The following is a 15,286-nucleotide window of genomic DNA, read 5'->3' as shown; positions in this document are numbered from 1 at the left end:
GATAAAGTTGCTTACCATAGCCAAGCACCAGAGAAAGGACTTCACATTCTCACAATGTACAAAACTATTGGCTACAGAATATAAATCAGGATTTCAGAGTCTCCTCTTATGTGATGGAACAATGTTTTTCCCTCCTTGAAACAAATCATTACTTATGAAGAATATGGTTGGATATCTATACCATTACTTGTACATTAATTACCTTGGTATATCTCTTTCTGTGTATCTATCAACAAAACATTATTTGACTATATTTCCTTTTAGAATGTTAAGTACTTTCTTTTTTAAGACAGAGTTTCAATCTTGTCGCCCAGGCTGGAGTGCAATGGCGCGATCTTGGCTTAACGCAACCTCTGCCTCCCAGGTTGAAGTGATTCTCCTGCCTCAGCCTCCTGAGTAGCTGGGGTTACAGGCGCCTACCTCCATGCCTAGCTAATTTTTTGTATTTTTAGTAGACATGGGGTTTCACCATGTCGGCCAGGCTGATCTGAACGTCTGACCTCAAGTGATCCGCCCACCTTGGCATCCCAGAGTGCTGGGATTACAGGCATGAGCCACTGCGCCCGGCCTAGAATGTTAGGCACTTCTAAAGAAATCTCTTTTCTGTGAACTTATGGGTTATGTTGAATAGGCCCTTTTCTAAACACACAAACACCAGAGGCATTGGGGGAGGGAGAAGAAAAAGAGAACAGTTAAGAGGTACCAAAAATGTTGAAGTAGTCAAAATATTACATAGTATTTATTTCTCAATTGAAGACATACCATCTTATTAAAATTACTGTACCATTAGACAAATGTTACCACTGAGCTTCTTTTAATCTTTTGTATGCCATTTTTTAAAAAGTAGTTATCTTCTTCCTGAGTTTTCTTTCACAGAGAACTATAATTGAACTTGGCCTTGCGGTTTAATTTTATGTAGAAGAAATTTGTTAAAAACCACCTATCAAACTTGTGTGACTCAGTCAAGTCTGCCAAGTTGCTCTGGGCAACAGACTGAGACCCTGTCTCAAAAAATTAAAAAAAAAAATTAAAAGGGATACAGTAACAATAAATATAAAGCAGAAGGGGAAAGTGCATTATTTGTGTTTAGAGGTAAAGTGGAAATGTGTGTTAATGGGAATGTCTGTTAGGGGTAAAATATAAATGTTGGAAACTGTTTTGGTATATTTGTGTGTTAGAGGTAAAATAGAAATGTTGGAAAACCTGTCCTGTTATTTTTTAACTTTGGTAGCACAGCTCTGCAAATTATTCTTCATCCATGACCCTAAGTCTTGAGAAGATGGTTCTTCTCTTTCCTAGTCCTAAGTGTCACTTCTTTTCTTGCCCTATAATGATTGACAGTAGAATTATGTTTCATTCAGGGAAGCGCTTCAGTCTAGCCACAGGGATTCTGATTTACTGTCTTGCCAGCTGGGAATAAAGTGAGACTAAAGGCCAGAAGAGATCTTTAGAATCCCTTCACTCTTACTTCTAGCATCTGGCTACCACTCTGATTTCATGAGGCCTCTGATGTACTACACACATATCCCAAGAAACAATTTCAGAGATAATTCATTCTGAATTCATATGTAAGGGTAATTTGTTGAAGGCATATACATTATTAAGCAAAACCCTGAACATCTCCTTCTGAGATATCTGCATTTAGGTTAACCAGCATCCTCACAGTTTTCTCCAAAAAAGTAGTCTGTTTGCTTAAGTAACTAAAATGTTCATTCTGGTTTTGTTTTGTTTTGTTTTGTTTTGTTTTGTTTTGAGACTCTGTCACTAGGCTGGAGTACACTAGGCTGGAGTGCAGTGGTGCGATCTCGGCTCACTGCAACCTCCACCTTCCAGGTTCAAGCGTTTCCTCTGCCTCAGCCTCCTGAGTAGCTGGGACTACAGATCTCCACCACCACACCTGGCCTTTTTTTTTTTTTTGGTATTTTAGTAGAGACAAGGTTTCACCATGTTGGCTAGGATGGTCTCCATCTCCTGACCTCATGATCTGCCTGCCTTGGCCTCCCAAAGTGCTGGGATTACAGGCGTGAGCCACCGCGCCTGGCCTATTTGGTAGTATTTCCAAAACAAAAGAAGTCTGCTGCAAAGGAGAACTGATTTCTGCACTTACATTTAATTGCTGTAATTGAAAATGAAATTTATCTAGCTTAAAAAAATTAAGACCCCGCCCCGACACCATGAGACATTCTATTAATAGTAAAAGTTGCCCTTCCTCTCACCTATCAAATCTTTGAATAAATGTGTCTTTCCAGTAAAACAAACCATTTTATCCTGTGTCTTTTTTAATAGAAATGTCTATCAACCCACCTTTAGGATTGCATTCTGCTGTTTACAATGAACTATGTCAGCTTTCAGGAAGCATTTCCACTTTTACCTACTGCTTCACTGTGGAGTTTCTTAGGCTTTCTGTATCTTTCTAAGCCTGGGCCTCTTGAGTACCATGCTGGAGTTACACTGAACCTAGTTATGCCAAGGATTGACATGCATTTCTGATTTGGTCTGTTGAATAGGATTATTTTATTTTTCCTGATTTTAGGATTATAGGACATATATCTACACATTCACATTCTTGAGTCACCTAGAAATAAAAATAGTTCTTTTGTAGACAAGTTAGGCACCCTTTTGTATATGAAAACAAAATACTGCCGAAATAGTTATTAAAACATGTCGGTACCTATTCTTTATTGGTTTTAAGTAGTATTTTACTGAAAAGTATGCAGTGCATTGGAATGTTACACTTTTTTTTTTTTTTGAGACAGGGTCTCACTCTGTCACCCAGACAGAGTACAGTGGCATGATCGGGTCCCACTGCAGCCTCAACCTCCTGGGCTCCAGTGATCCTCCCACCTCAGCCTCCTGAGTAGCTGGGACTACAAGGGCGCACTACCATGCCCAGCTAATTTATTGTGTTTTTTGAAGAGACGGGGTTTGGCCATGTTTCTCAGGCTTAAACTCCTGGGCTCAAGCAGTTCTCCTGCCTCGGCCTCCCAGAGTGCTAGGATTGCAGGCATGAGCCACCGTACCCAGCCTAAAAAATAAATTACCGCACCTGGCCTAAAAAATGAATTTTTTATTTGCATAAGCCCAGTTATTCTGAATTACTCAATTAGAGCAGAATTATTCATGTGGAATCTATGTTCCTATACTTACCTTTTCTGATTTTAAGGAAGATGATTGATTGATTGAATTTAGAATTTAAGAGGATGAGGGGCAACTAGTCACCGCAGGTCAGCTCTACCATTAGGACTAACCAGTTGGTTATTGTTTACCTAGAGTTTCTTAATCCTGCTTCATAGAGACTCATGGCAGTTTTAGTTACATATAAGTATGTTGTTTGGTCTAGGTGTTACAATATTTTAATTTTGGGGGTATAACACGATTTTGTTGTTGTTGTTGTTGTTGTTTGTTTTTTGTTTGAGACGGGATACTCTGCTGCCCTGACTGGAGTGCTGCAGTGGCATGATCATGGCTCACTGCAGCCTCAACCTCCCAGGCTCAAGCAATCTTCCCACCTCAGTCCCCTGAGTAGCTAGGACTACAAGCATGTGCCACTACACCCAGCTAATTTTTTAATTTTTTGTAGAGACGGGTCTTACTGCATTGCCAAGATTGGTCTCAAACTCCTGGGCTCAAGCGATTCTCTCACCTCAGCCTCCCAGAGTGCTGAGATTACAGGCAAGAGCCACTCTGCACTCAGCCATAATATGATTTTTAAAATAAAAGAGTCATAGGAAAGTGGTAAAAAAGAGAATAGGATTTACAGGACCAGAAGAATTAATATGAGCAAGATAATGTATAAGAGAGACTAGCCGGGCATGTTGGCTCACGTCTGTAATCCCAGCACTATGGGAGGCCGAGGCAGGTGGATCACGAGGTCAGGAGATAGAGACCATCCTGGCTAACGCGGTGAAACACCATCTCTACTAAAAATAGAAAAAGTTAGCTGGGTGTGGTGGCATGCACCTGTAGTCCCAGCTACTCGGGAGGCTGAGGCAGGAGAATCGCTTGAATACGGGAGGCGGAGGTTGCAGTGAACCAAGATCGTGCCACTGCACTCCAGCCTGGGTGACAGAATGAGACTCATCTCAAAAAAAAGAATAACAGACATTAAAGGCTCTTATCGAGTCACTTAAGTTATTTTATTCTACCTCTACGTTGAAACCATTCTGGTATTCTCAATTTCTCAGTTCTTAAAATTGAGATTTAAAAAATAATGTATAGATTAAAGGACTTTAGGGTAAATTATGTTGTGAGTCAGAAAATACTCTTTCTTCCTGTATTTTCTTATAATATCTTTGTCTATATTTGGTCATTTTCTGTCTCTAGTCTCCTAAGTGTAGTTATCTGAAATATTTTTAATTTATTAGGATTCTAATTTTCAATTAATGCAAATAATGAAAACTCCTAGTCACAATTGTATGGTGTTGACCCATTTCAGTGTCCTTTTGGATATGGGGAATTAAGTGGAAACTGGAGACAGTAGGAGCTAATAGGAAATAACTTGGGTGGGAACAATAAAGAATGATTTGGTCATCCTGCCCTGTTGGAGGTTTAGTTCAGAGAACTTTCCAGCATCTAAGAATAAATAAAAATAGAAGCCATAAGAAATTCTGCTTCATAATTATTTTCCTGTGTCTTCAATCATTTCACAACTTTGTCTTCCAGTTTAAACTTTAAGTGGTAATTGTGGTCTGCATGTTTATAAATTTTTAATTGTATAGAATATTAGTACTTTTAGAATATTACTTTCTTAAAAAAATTGCCATAAAGAATTTATCACTTGGAAGTTTTTCCCCAAATGTAACAGAGCTGTAGCAATTGTGTTTATTTACAATTAAGGATTCCCTAGGGTAGTGGTTTTCAACATCAGAATCATCTGGAGGGATTTTAAAAAGTTTTTTAATTTTTATTTTAGGTTCAGGGATACATGTCCAGGTTTGTTATATAGGTAAACTCATGACTTGGGGGTTTGGTATAGAGGTTTTTTCGTCACCTGGGTACTAAGGATAGTACCTGATAGTTTTTTGTTTTTTTTTTTCTGAACCTCTCCCTCCTTTGAACCTCCTCCCTCAAGTAGGCCCCAGTGCCTGTTGTTCCCTCTCTATTCAAGAGGGATTTTTAAAACATAGGTTTTGGGGCCTCACTCCTGTATTTCTGATTCAGTAACTCTGGAATGGGGCCTGAGAGTTTGCATTTCTAACAAGTTCCAAGGTGACACTAATACTGCTGGTCCTGAAATCATACTTTGAGAACCACTGCAATAATACGATACTGATCTGAGAAGTCTGAGATAGACTGAGAAGTCTAATCTGTGCTGAATGAATACTGAGTTGCTTATATTTCAAGCAGAGTTATACCTGTTTGATGGGTACCAGCAATGATCATTTAGTGTAGTGTTGTCTTCTTTTCATAGATTGGAGCATATGATCAACAAATATGGGAAAAATCTGTTGAACAGAGAGAAATCAAGGTAAGGAGTTTCATTTTATTTTGAAACATAGTTCTATGAATTATTAACTACATTTTCTGTAGTGTTTTTTTCATGTACTTTTAAGATATAAATTACTGTTCTATTGAAGTTTTTAAAGAAAGGAGTAAGCTTTATTTACCATAGTCACGTTTACTTCTAATGGTGGTTTTTTTCTTTTTATCATCTTTCTGTTCTTTTAAAATTGAATTTCTAATGACTATTTTTTTTGTCAGCTTTTTTCCCCTTTCACTTGTCACCTTATACTTCTAGTTTGCTTTTCCTCCCTTTTGATGCTGTCATTGCTCTGTACAGTTTATTAAACTGGTAAGTGTTTCAGGATTTTTCCCGCCTGAGTGATCCTGTGCAAATGCTGCTCTGCTTAATTGAGATCTGCTTTTTGGTGCTACTAACAGATTGACTTGGACTCAGAAAGAGTCACTGAAAAGTTGGTCATTTAAAAAAAGAATTTAGGACAGTAAAGCACTAATTAAAATGTTTTTGTAGTAGGCATTTTCTTCCTGAACATGTAATCACATCTCTTATGCTGATAAAATATTCTTATAGATTACCTCGCTAGCATGAAAACTGTTTTTCAACTGAATTTATTGTTTCTCGGCACTCTTTATTGATAATAAGATTTATATTTTTCATTTGCATAGATACTAATCAGTGTGTTTCTGCACGAGCTAAATTTAATCTGGGCACAGACAATATTACTTTAGTTACTTGACATTTTCTGTTTTGTACAGAAAGGTTTACATTCGATTGAAAACCAGTCTCTAGAGTTACTAAAAATCGGTCCAAAAATTTGTTAATGTTTAGACTACTTAGTCACTTGTAATAAAGAGCAAGGTTCTTTCCCATTTGGCAATGATAATCTCTAAACTTTTGAGGAAGGATTAATACATTTAACAAAGTTGTGATGTGTGTTAAATATAGGATTAAGTCATGGGACAGAAAGATAAAATGGATTATAGTTTTGTAGGGGAGATACATAATTACACGTGAGATAAATTCCTTTAAGAGAGGCATGTCTAAAACTCTATAGGAGAGTGAGAGGGGAGACAAGCCTGGGGAGGCTGGGAAAGATTTCATAGAGGAAGCGGTTCATTAACTTAAGGAAGACATTTCAGACAGATGAAGAGCAGATGGAAATATATGTAAAGGGTGGAAGAAACGTGACTGAGGCAGGGCTCCTCAAGTGGTTTGATTTGGTAAAAGGTTAGATAGAGGAAGGAGAGTAGTGTCAGTAGGAGTAAAACTAGAAAATGGAAGTCAGATTATGAAGGGGCTTGAGTGCCTTGCCGAAGAGTTTAGACATAATCTGGAAAACAACAGGGGAGATACTGGAAGATTTTTAAGCAGAAGCTTATATTTTAACAAATGTACTCAGGCGGCACTAAGGACGATAGGAAATACTGGAAGAAGAGCACATTTAGAATTTTGTTATAGAAATATCTATTTGGTACTTGGAAGGGACATTTAAGAGTTCTCAGTTTATAAAGTGAATATGTATAGGTATGTGTTTGTATGTGATACATACATATGTATATAAAACATTATATAGATATAGCCGTAGGAATGAGTAGATTTCTGTTGAATGATGAAAGAAAAGGGCTGAGAACAGAGCATTGGGAAATAACTAACATTTAATGGGTAGGTAAATAAAGAGATGCAAGTAAAGAAGGAAAGAAAAGTAGGAGATCTATGAGAAAATAGTATGGAGAGAGTATGAAGAAGAGTTGGGATAGTCAAGCAAATAGCAGAGAGGTCTAGTAAGATGCCATAATACCTTTGATTCTCTCTGACAGAAAGCCTTTAACTCGTTGGTCAGGAGATATTAAGTACCTTGAGAGGTTATGTTATCAGGTTGACACATTTGGAATTTAAAAGCCTCAGAAAAAATACATATAAATACTTTTTTTTAGTTTTTGGGAGCTGTTCACAAATTGCTGCATTACTTATGTAATCTCCTCTTTTTAAAAAGAACTGTTGTAAATCCTAAGTAGAGATTAGGGTGAAGAAGGATTATATTAGGTACTACTTGGTGCTACTAACAGGATGATCTTAGGGAAAGTTAGGACCTACAACTTCTTTCTGAAGTATGTCTCCCTTTAAAGATAATACCTTGTAATAGTAATTGAAGAATTAAAAACCTAAAAACTTGCTGTTTTGGCAGGTCTGAAGGTAGCAAGTTATCTCGATTGTTCACAGTCAGCTACAGATCAGATGAATTCCTTGTTTCACTCTTTCCCTCTTATCCACTATTGCACTTGACTAGTCTTTAAAAATAAAGATAAAAATAAGACAAAATTAAAGAAAACTTGTTCTCGTTATTTTTTTTTCCTTTTGGGGTGATAAAAAATTTCTAAAACTAGATAGTGGTAATAGTTGCACAATATTGTGGATGTACTTAGAACCACTGAATTATAGACTTTTATTTATTTTTTCCTTTTTGTTTGTACAAAGTCATGGAGTCCATGTGCAATTTTGTTACATGCATAGCTTGTGTAGTAGTCAAGTCAGAACTTTTGGGGGTATCCATCACTTGAATAATACGCACTCTACCCATTAATCAGTTTTATCTGGCTCACACCTGAAATACCAACACTTTAGGAGGCCAAGGTGGGAGGATTGCTTGAGTCCAGGAGTTAAGACCAGCTTGGGCAACAAAGTGAGACACTATCTCTAAAAAAAAAAAAATTATTTTTCTTAATTAGCTGGAAAGTACCTGCAGTCCCACCTACCTGAGAGGCTGAGCCAGGAGGATCACTTGAGCCCCGGAGTTTGAGGGTGTAGTGAGCCATGATTACACCACTGCACTCCAGCCTGGGCAACAGAGTGAGACTTTGTCTCTAAAAAAACATACATACATACATACATAATCAACTTATCCTCCCTACTCTTGTTATTTTTAATTAAAAGGATCAATTTGTTAACAAGCCTAAAAGCACATTTCATTCTTACTAAGCGTTCTAATGAAGGTAAATTATAGTGTAAAATAATTTTGTATTCTAAGGAAGTTAGAGAGGTACATAACTGTGGTGTATTAATGTTAAGATTAAAAAAAAAACACTCTACCTGTTGTTTAGAGAACAGTGTACCAAATGTATTGAGTTTGTCCCATGTAATTGATTCTTTCATTAGTTGTCAAAGCAGTGAGCAGCTACTAGAGAAATCAAAGACGTGAAAATATATTTTTTTGAAATGTTTATTTTTCAATTAAAGACCCAGAGTTGATATTGCTAAAGCGTAAAATCTTTTGTAAATTGCAAATTATTTTTTCATAACTATTTTAGAAATTATAACTAAAAACTTTGTTTTTTTCTGATTACCTTGACCAAAATTTAAAAGTAAATTTGGAAGCTTTTCCTGTTTTACTATCTACTAGACTTTTAAAGCTTCACCAAAGAGCTTATAAAGTCATTACAGAGAAAAAGGGGGATGGGGGAACTAAACAAGATTTCCAGAAAATGAAACTGTTTATGTACTTTGATGGAGTCTAAATATTAATAATACACAGACGTCTAGATAACAGAAGCACTTTCTAAACTTAAACAGCCCATTTCTTTTTTTTTTTTTTTTTTTTTTTGGCCCAACATTGTCTGTGTACTTAGAGAATTTTTTTTTTTAATAAAAAACTTTATACTACTGTGTTTGAGTCATTTCACTATAGGAACATATTATAAGAGTTTAAATTATATTTAATAAAATATTTTTGATATTGGTATTAATTGCATTTGTGCTGCTTGTTTCTACTTTCTAGTTTGTGCATAAATTAGTAGTTTTAAAAATCTCGTTCTTTTTTTAAAAAAAAATTTTCATTTTTTATTTGTTCATTTAAACTGTTTAACAGTTCAAACAGTACTGAAAGCTATGCTACTTTGTGTGAATGTGGTTTATCCCAAGCCAGTTGAAAATTTTCCAGTGTAAAATATCTACTTAATTAAAATCAGACTTTATGAATGTTTGTATCTTGATACTTTCTTTTATTTTTGTGAATAAAATAATTGTAGATTCGATCTCAGCTCACTGCATCCTCTGCCTTCTGGGTTCAAGCGATTCTTCTGCCTCAGCCTCCCAAGTAGCTGGTATTACAGGTGCCCGCTACCACACCCAACTAATTTTTGTATTTTTAGTGGAGATGGGGTTTCACCATGTTGACTAGGCTGGTCTTGAACTCCTGACCTCAGGTGATCCTGCCCACCTCAGCTTCTCAAAGTGCTGGGATTACAGGTGTGAACCACCTTACCTGGCCTTCTGTTTTTTTTTTTTTTTTTTAAACCTTTAAATTATCTTGATAAGCTACCTTAGAGGGAAAATTTTATTGAAACTGGCTATTAGGGTATAGCTGTACAATATAGCTCAAAATAAATATATTTTAATAGAATACAAAATTGGAAATGAACCCCATATGAACAAGGTCGATTAGAAGAAGCATGTTGAAAAACAATATTTGCACAAATCAAGAAAACTTACTGTTTCTCCTGTAGGGACTCTTAGTTCTTAAAACACTCTTGATAAAAATTTTAGGTATACAGCAATAAAGATTCAGATTAGTTGGAAGACATTGGCAATAAGGTTACTTTCAAGTTGTTAGGGAAGCAATTTATAAAAAACAAGTAAATTAAAATGTGTTACTGTTTTCAAATATTTTTACAGTAATAAAGGTAAAATCTTACTGTAATAAACTTAATACCAAATCCAAATAGTGCTTTATTAATGAATTTTTGTTTAAATATGTATTATTACTGTTGCCTCTCCAATATGCAAAATCTTGGGAATGATTTCTAATCCATCAGCCACTCTATAGTGACAGTAAAATCAGAAATAATGTACAGATACAGCCCATACTCATTATTTGGGGTAGCTATATTCTATGAAGTCACCCATGAACACTGAATGAGTGAATACTGAACCATTTTTGCCTGGGGAAGTACCTTGTTTTATGTGTATTTCTGTTTAAAGACACCTTATTTAATATATATTTTTGATTCATTAACAGTTCGTGGCCAACAGCTCTGTAAATCATACCTTAACAGAGGTTATATTTATTTATTTAGTTTTTAGTTTTTACTTTATATTTTTTGGGACAGAGTCTTGCTTTGTCGCCAGGCTGGAGTGCAATGGCATGACCTTGGTTTATGGCAACCTCCAACCCCTGGGTTCAAACAGTTCTCTGTGCTTCAGCCTCATCAAGTTGCTGGGATTACAGGCAAGTGCCACCATGCCCAGCTAATTTTTTGTATTTTTAGTAGAGATGGAGTTTCACCATGCTGGCCAGGCTGGTCTCAAACTCCTAGCCTCAAGTGATCCGCCCACCTTGGCCCCCGCAAAGTGCTGGGATTAAAGGTGTGAGCCACTGTGCCTGGGTGAACGGAGGTTATCTAACACATTTTCTCTGTAAGGCACATCACAGCCTTCTTGCACTTAGGAACACGAGGCAGTGTTTTAAGCACTATACTTATACTTGAGGGCCATCTTGAACAACAGGATTGCCAACAAAAAGCACAAAAATGTGAAAAACACAACAAAGGACACTGTTTACAGTAATCAGAGCTGAAACAGGAAGGTTAAAGCATCACCTTGTTTGACCTCAGCTGGGAACATGCACGTTGGGTGACTCAATTTTTTTTTTTTTCTACTCCATGCATGCCTGCAAATTAGGGCAAAAGCACCGTGAACATTGATTTGGGGGTACAAAGAAATTTTACCAAGTAGATGTGTTTGCAATTGTGGAATCTGAGAATATGAGGGTCAACTATATATAAAATTGTCATTGCTATTTCTTTAACTTTTACCCTTTCTCCTTCATTTTTGTTTTTTGTATCTCTGGGTGGTTTGCAACTTCAGACAGAACTATTTGAAGGGATTCAAAGATTAATTACATCTTGGTTTCAGGTCACATTTTTGGTTTAGATACTTCAGTTAATTCTGACCTCAAATACGGTTCTCTTCTTTGTTTTAGATGCAAACAGAATACTTAATCAGATTTTTACTTTGTTGGGGGGTGTCATTGTTACTTGGATTAGGACCAGAGACAGGATTTACTGCACAGTTACTTGCTTAATTGAATGAATAAAAAACAAATCATCTAAACACTTGTGTCATCTCGCAGTACTTGGCTCCTGAAGAGTTTAGCTTAAGCTCTTGTAATTCTTTTTGTTTTTTGTTTGTTTTCTCTTTTTTGTTTTTATTTTTGTTAGCTCTTCCAATTCTTAACATTCTAGTCTTAAGTAATAAAGTAATTAATTTTGTTATAGGTTTTTTTTTCCCAATAGTTTTGATCTACTTCCCCCACTCCACTCTATATACTGATAGCAGAAACTTGATTTTACTCAGTGTTCAATAATTTCATGTTTAAATGAATTCAGTTTATGACAACTGCCTCTCCCTCCCCGCTTCCTGGTTGTGGTGTCTAAGTTCTGAGGTGATGAGGTGGCATTTATGGTCTGATGAGGTGTTGACATGTGAACATAATGGCAACCATCATCCTTGAGTAGTGCATCGTCCTGCCTGGCTCTCAGCTGATTGGCGTCTGCTGAGAAGTCTGCATCCTTTCTGGTCCTCAGCTGTGTGATTTACCGCTTTCTGAAATAATGCCTACAGCACCACACCTTGAGGTTCCTTCAGGGCTGCTGCTCCCGTAGCTAGCCTCAACACTCTCCAAATGCCAATGTGGGGCCAATGCAGTTCCCTCTACACCTAAAGCTGTACACCTAAATTTGCTTGGTAGTAATAGTATTTGTATTAGAATTTTACTGTTGGTAATAAACCGGCCTGGCATGTTATACACATCTCTAAATATATCTTTTTAAACAATAATAAAATTTATTACAATACTGTAATTGTGTTCCATTTGTAACAAATGCATAATGTGTTACATTTTGTCGGTACTATTAACAATTTTATTTTAAATTGAAATTTTCAGAAATTGATTTTCTCCTGTTCTAGATTTAAGTATATACACAATTCCAATACTTTTTTGATATATTATAGGGGCTAAGGAATAAACCAAAGAAAACAGCACATGTGAAACCAGACCTCATAGATGTTGATCTTGTAAGAGGTGAGTCTTGGATAAATAAATGCTTACTACAAGTAGACATTGTTCTGGAAGAAACGTAATTCAAAATTGGTTTAAATATTGTATTAGGCTGTTTTGCATTGCTATAAAGAAATACTTGAGATTGGGTAATTTATAAGAAAAGAGGCTTAATTGGCTCATGGTTCTGCAGGCTGTACGGAAAGCACAGCACCAGCACCTGCTTCTGGCGCGGGAAGCTTTACCCATGGCAGAAGGCAAGCGGGACCAGGCACATCACATGGCCAGAGCAGGAGCCAGAGAGTGGTAGCGGGGAGGTGCCATATACTTTTAAATCACCAGATCTCCTGAGAACTCACTCACTATCTCGAGGACAGCCTCAAGCCATGAGGGATTCACCCTTATCACCCATACACCTCCCACTAGGCCCTGCCTCCAGCATTGGAGATTACAATTCAACGTCAGATTTGGACAGGGACAAATATTCCAAACTATGTCAGATATGTATCTGTCTGCCTGTCTTTTTAGAAATAAAAACATTGTGAACCTTGATGAAGACAAGAATAGTATTAAAAAGAGAGAATGGGACCAGGTACAATGGCTCACACCTATAATCCCAGCACCTTGGGAAGCTGAGGCAGAAGGATCTCTTGAACCCAGGAGTTTGATACCACCCTGGGCAGCAGAGTGAGATCCTGTCTCAAAAACAAAAAGACAATTAAAGTGGTAATTTGTAATTGCTAACTAGAACTGACATTTAAATATCGTTTTGTATTTATAAAATATGTGGGATAAATTCCGTTATTTCAAAAAATGTGTTTTTCAAAATATTTAAAGTTTCTATAAATTGAACATTTCTGACTCATAGTATAATACAGAATAAAATTATGTGGTCATGTTTTTCAAATATTGAAATTTTTTTCTTTAAAGAAATTAAAGAATAATATGTAAATATACTCTGTTGTCCTATTTTACTTTTTTCAGGGTCTGCATTTGCAAAGGCAAAGCCTGAAAGTCCTTGGACTTCCCTGACCAGAAAGGGAATTGTTCGAGTTGTATTTTTCCCCTTTTTCTTCCGGTGGTGGTTACAAGTAACATCAAAGGTCATCTTTTTCTGGCTTCTTGTCCTTTATCTTCTTCAAGGTATAATTAAGTGATTTTTGCTTTTCAGAATGTTATATTGTCAGGTTTAATAAGGCTTTGTTTTAAACATATGCTAACTACTACTGAGTATGATGTATAAGTATGTTAATAAAGGCACATAATTGATTTGGCATTAAAAATATTTGAGAAAACAAAGTTATTTTCCAATATAATTTTATGAATATTTGAATCTGTAGATGGTTAAAGAAAAATAGAAATTGAGAAGATTTTTTAAAATTAGAAAAAAAAACCTCATCAAAATGCTTCTTCCACACATACATACATTCCAGTCTTTTAAAAATACAACCTATACAAGTTTATTATTCCTGCCTTAAGTATAGTTTCTTTTTTCTGTGCCTTTTACCACTGTGATCTGAGCTGTCCTTATACTTTATCAAAATTCTGTATACCATGCACTCTGCTAGGTGTTTTCTAGATTCTCATTTAATTCTCACATCAACCCAGTGAAGTATAGGGACTGTTATTATGCTTCACTTATAGTCGTGGGACCTGAACGACTTCAGAGCCCAAAGCCACGCAGTCATCAAGTGTGGTAGAGTCCAGGTTAAGTGTAAGCATTCTGATCAGAACCACACACTTAACAGCTCTTATGGTGCCTCCTAACACAACATTCTACTGCACAGTCTTAGCAGCAGTATATAACACAACATGTGTAACACTGTAGAGCATTTAGAAACTAACGAAGAAACTATTCATATTCCATCACGTGAACAAAGCAGTTATTTTCATTTGTTTGATGTCCTTTCAGTCTTTTTAATGTTATTAGGAAAAAAAACCCATGATTACAGTCCTGAATGATTATTTAAATTTGTTTTATCAACAGATTCTAAGAGATAATTTTAAATAAAAATATAATAAAAACTGCAGACTTTTATTTAGATAAAGTTGTTCCTTCTAAGCCAAGTTACATCTTATATACATAAAGGGGTGTGGACTGTGATGATTTTGTGGTTGTTATTAGAATGTGTGTGTTTTCTGATTAAAGATATAATATTTTCATGGCAGAAAATTTGGAAAATGTAGAAAAAGCTAAAGAAAAAAAAAAACTACCTATCATCTTGCCTTTAAGTTTATAATACTTTTTAATAGTTGAGATTATTTTTGTGAACATCTACATATTTTTTTTACCTAATGTCATAATAAGTATCAGAGTCTTTGTAAATATAACTTCCTAGTTACTAGAAAGTATCTTGTCCTACATCACTATTGGGCAGTTAAGCTGATTGCTATTTTTTGCTATTATAATTACTGCTGAAGTGAACATATTTGCTTATCAATATTTTCTAATTACAGTGATCATAATTTTTATCATTTTCTTGTTTACTTCTCAAAAGGACTTAAGAGAACTTAATTTAAGTATAGTTATCTTCAAAGGTTTTCTGGCTTACCTAGAGGAGAAAACTTTATTTGAATGTGGTCAGAAACTGCGATAGCTTATTAGAGTGATTCAGTACCATTGATTGTACATCATAGTGCATTGTGCTTTTCAAAATATTGCTACTTTCTAGTATTCCACAACAAACAAGTTTCCAATGTAACTAAAAGTTCACTGACATTGTATAATTATATTGTGTCTGAAATTTACTACTGGTTCCTCTAAGTTAAATAGG

General features: G+C 35.8%; 1 protein-coding gene across 5 annotated transcripts in view; it reads left to right on the top strand.

The window, feature by feature from the left end:
- PHTF2 (putative homeodomain transcription factor 2) overlaps positions 1-15,286 on the top strand; it is a 160,279-nt gene that overhangs the window by 90,876 nt on the left and 54,117 nt on the right. For all 5 annotated transcript variants that reach the window (XM_007982399.3, XM_073009189.1, XM_073009186.1 and 2 more), the window contains 3 exons: positions 5,411-5,467; positions 12,467-12,536; positions 13,497-13,655. In XM_007982399.3, the coding sequence (XP_007980590.1) occupies positions 5,411-5,467; positions 12,467-12,536; positions 13,497-13,655 (286 nt within the window). The remainder of the gene's footprint in view (positions 1-5,410; positions 5,468-12,466; positions 12,537-13,496; positions 13,656-15,286) is intronic.

The sequence above is a fragment of the Chlorocebus sabaeus genome, chromosome 21 (genome assembly GCF_047675955.1).
Source record: "Chlorocebus sabaeus isolate Y175 chromosome 21, mChlSab1.0.hap1, whole genome shotgun sequence".
In the NCBI taxonomy this organism is placed as follows: Eukaryota; Metazoa; Chordata; class Mammalia; order Primates; family Cercopithecidae; genus Chlorocebus; species Chlorocebus sabaeus.
The sequence above is the reverse complement of the archived record's forward strand: the minus strand, read 5'-3'. Positions and strand labels throughout refer to the sequence as shown.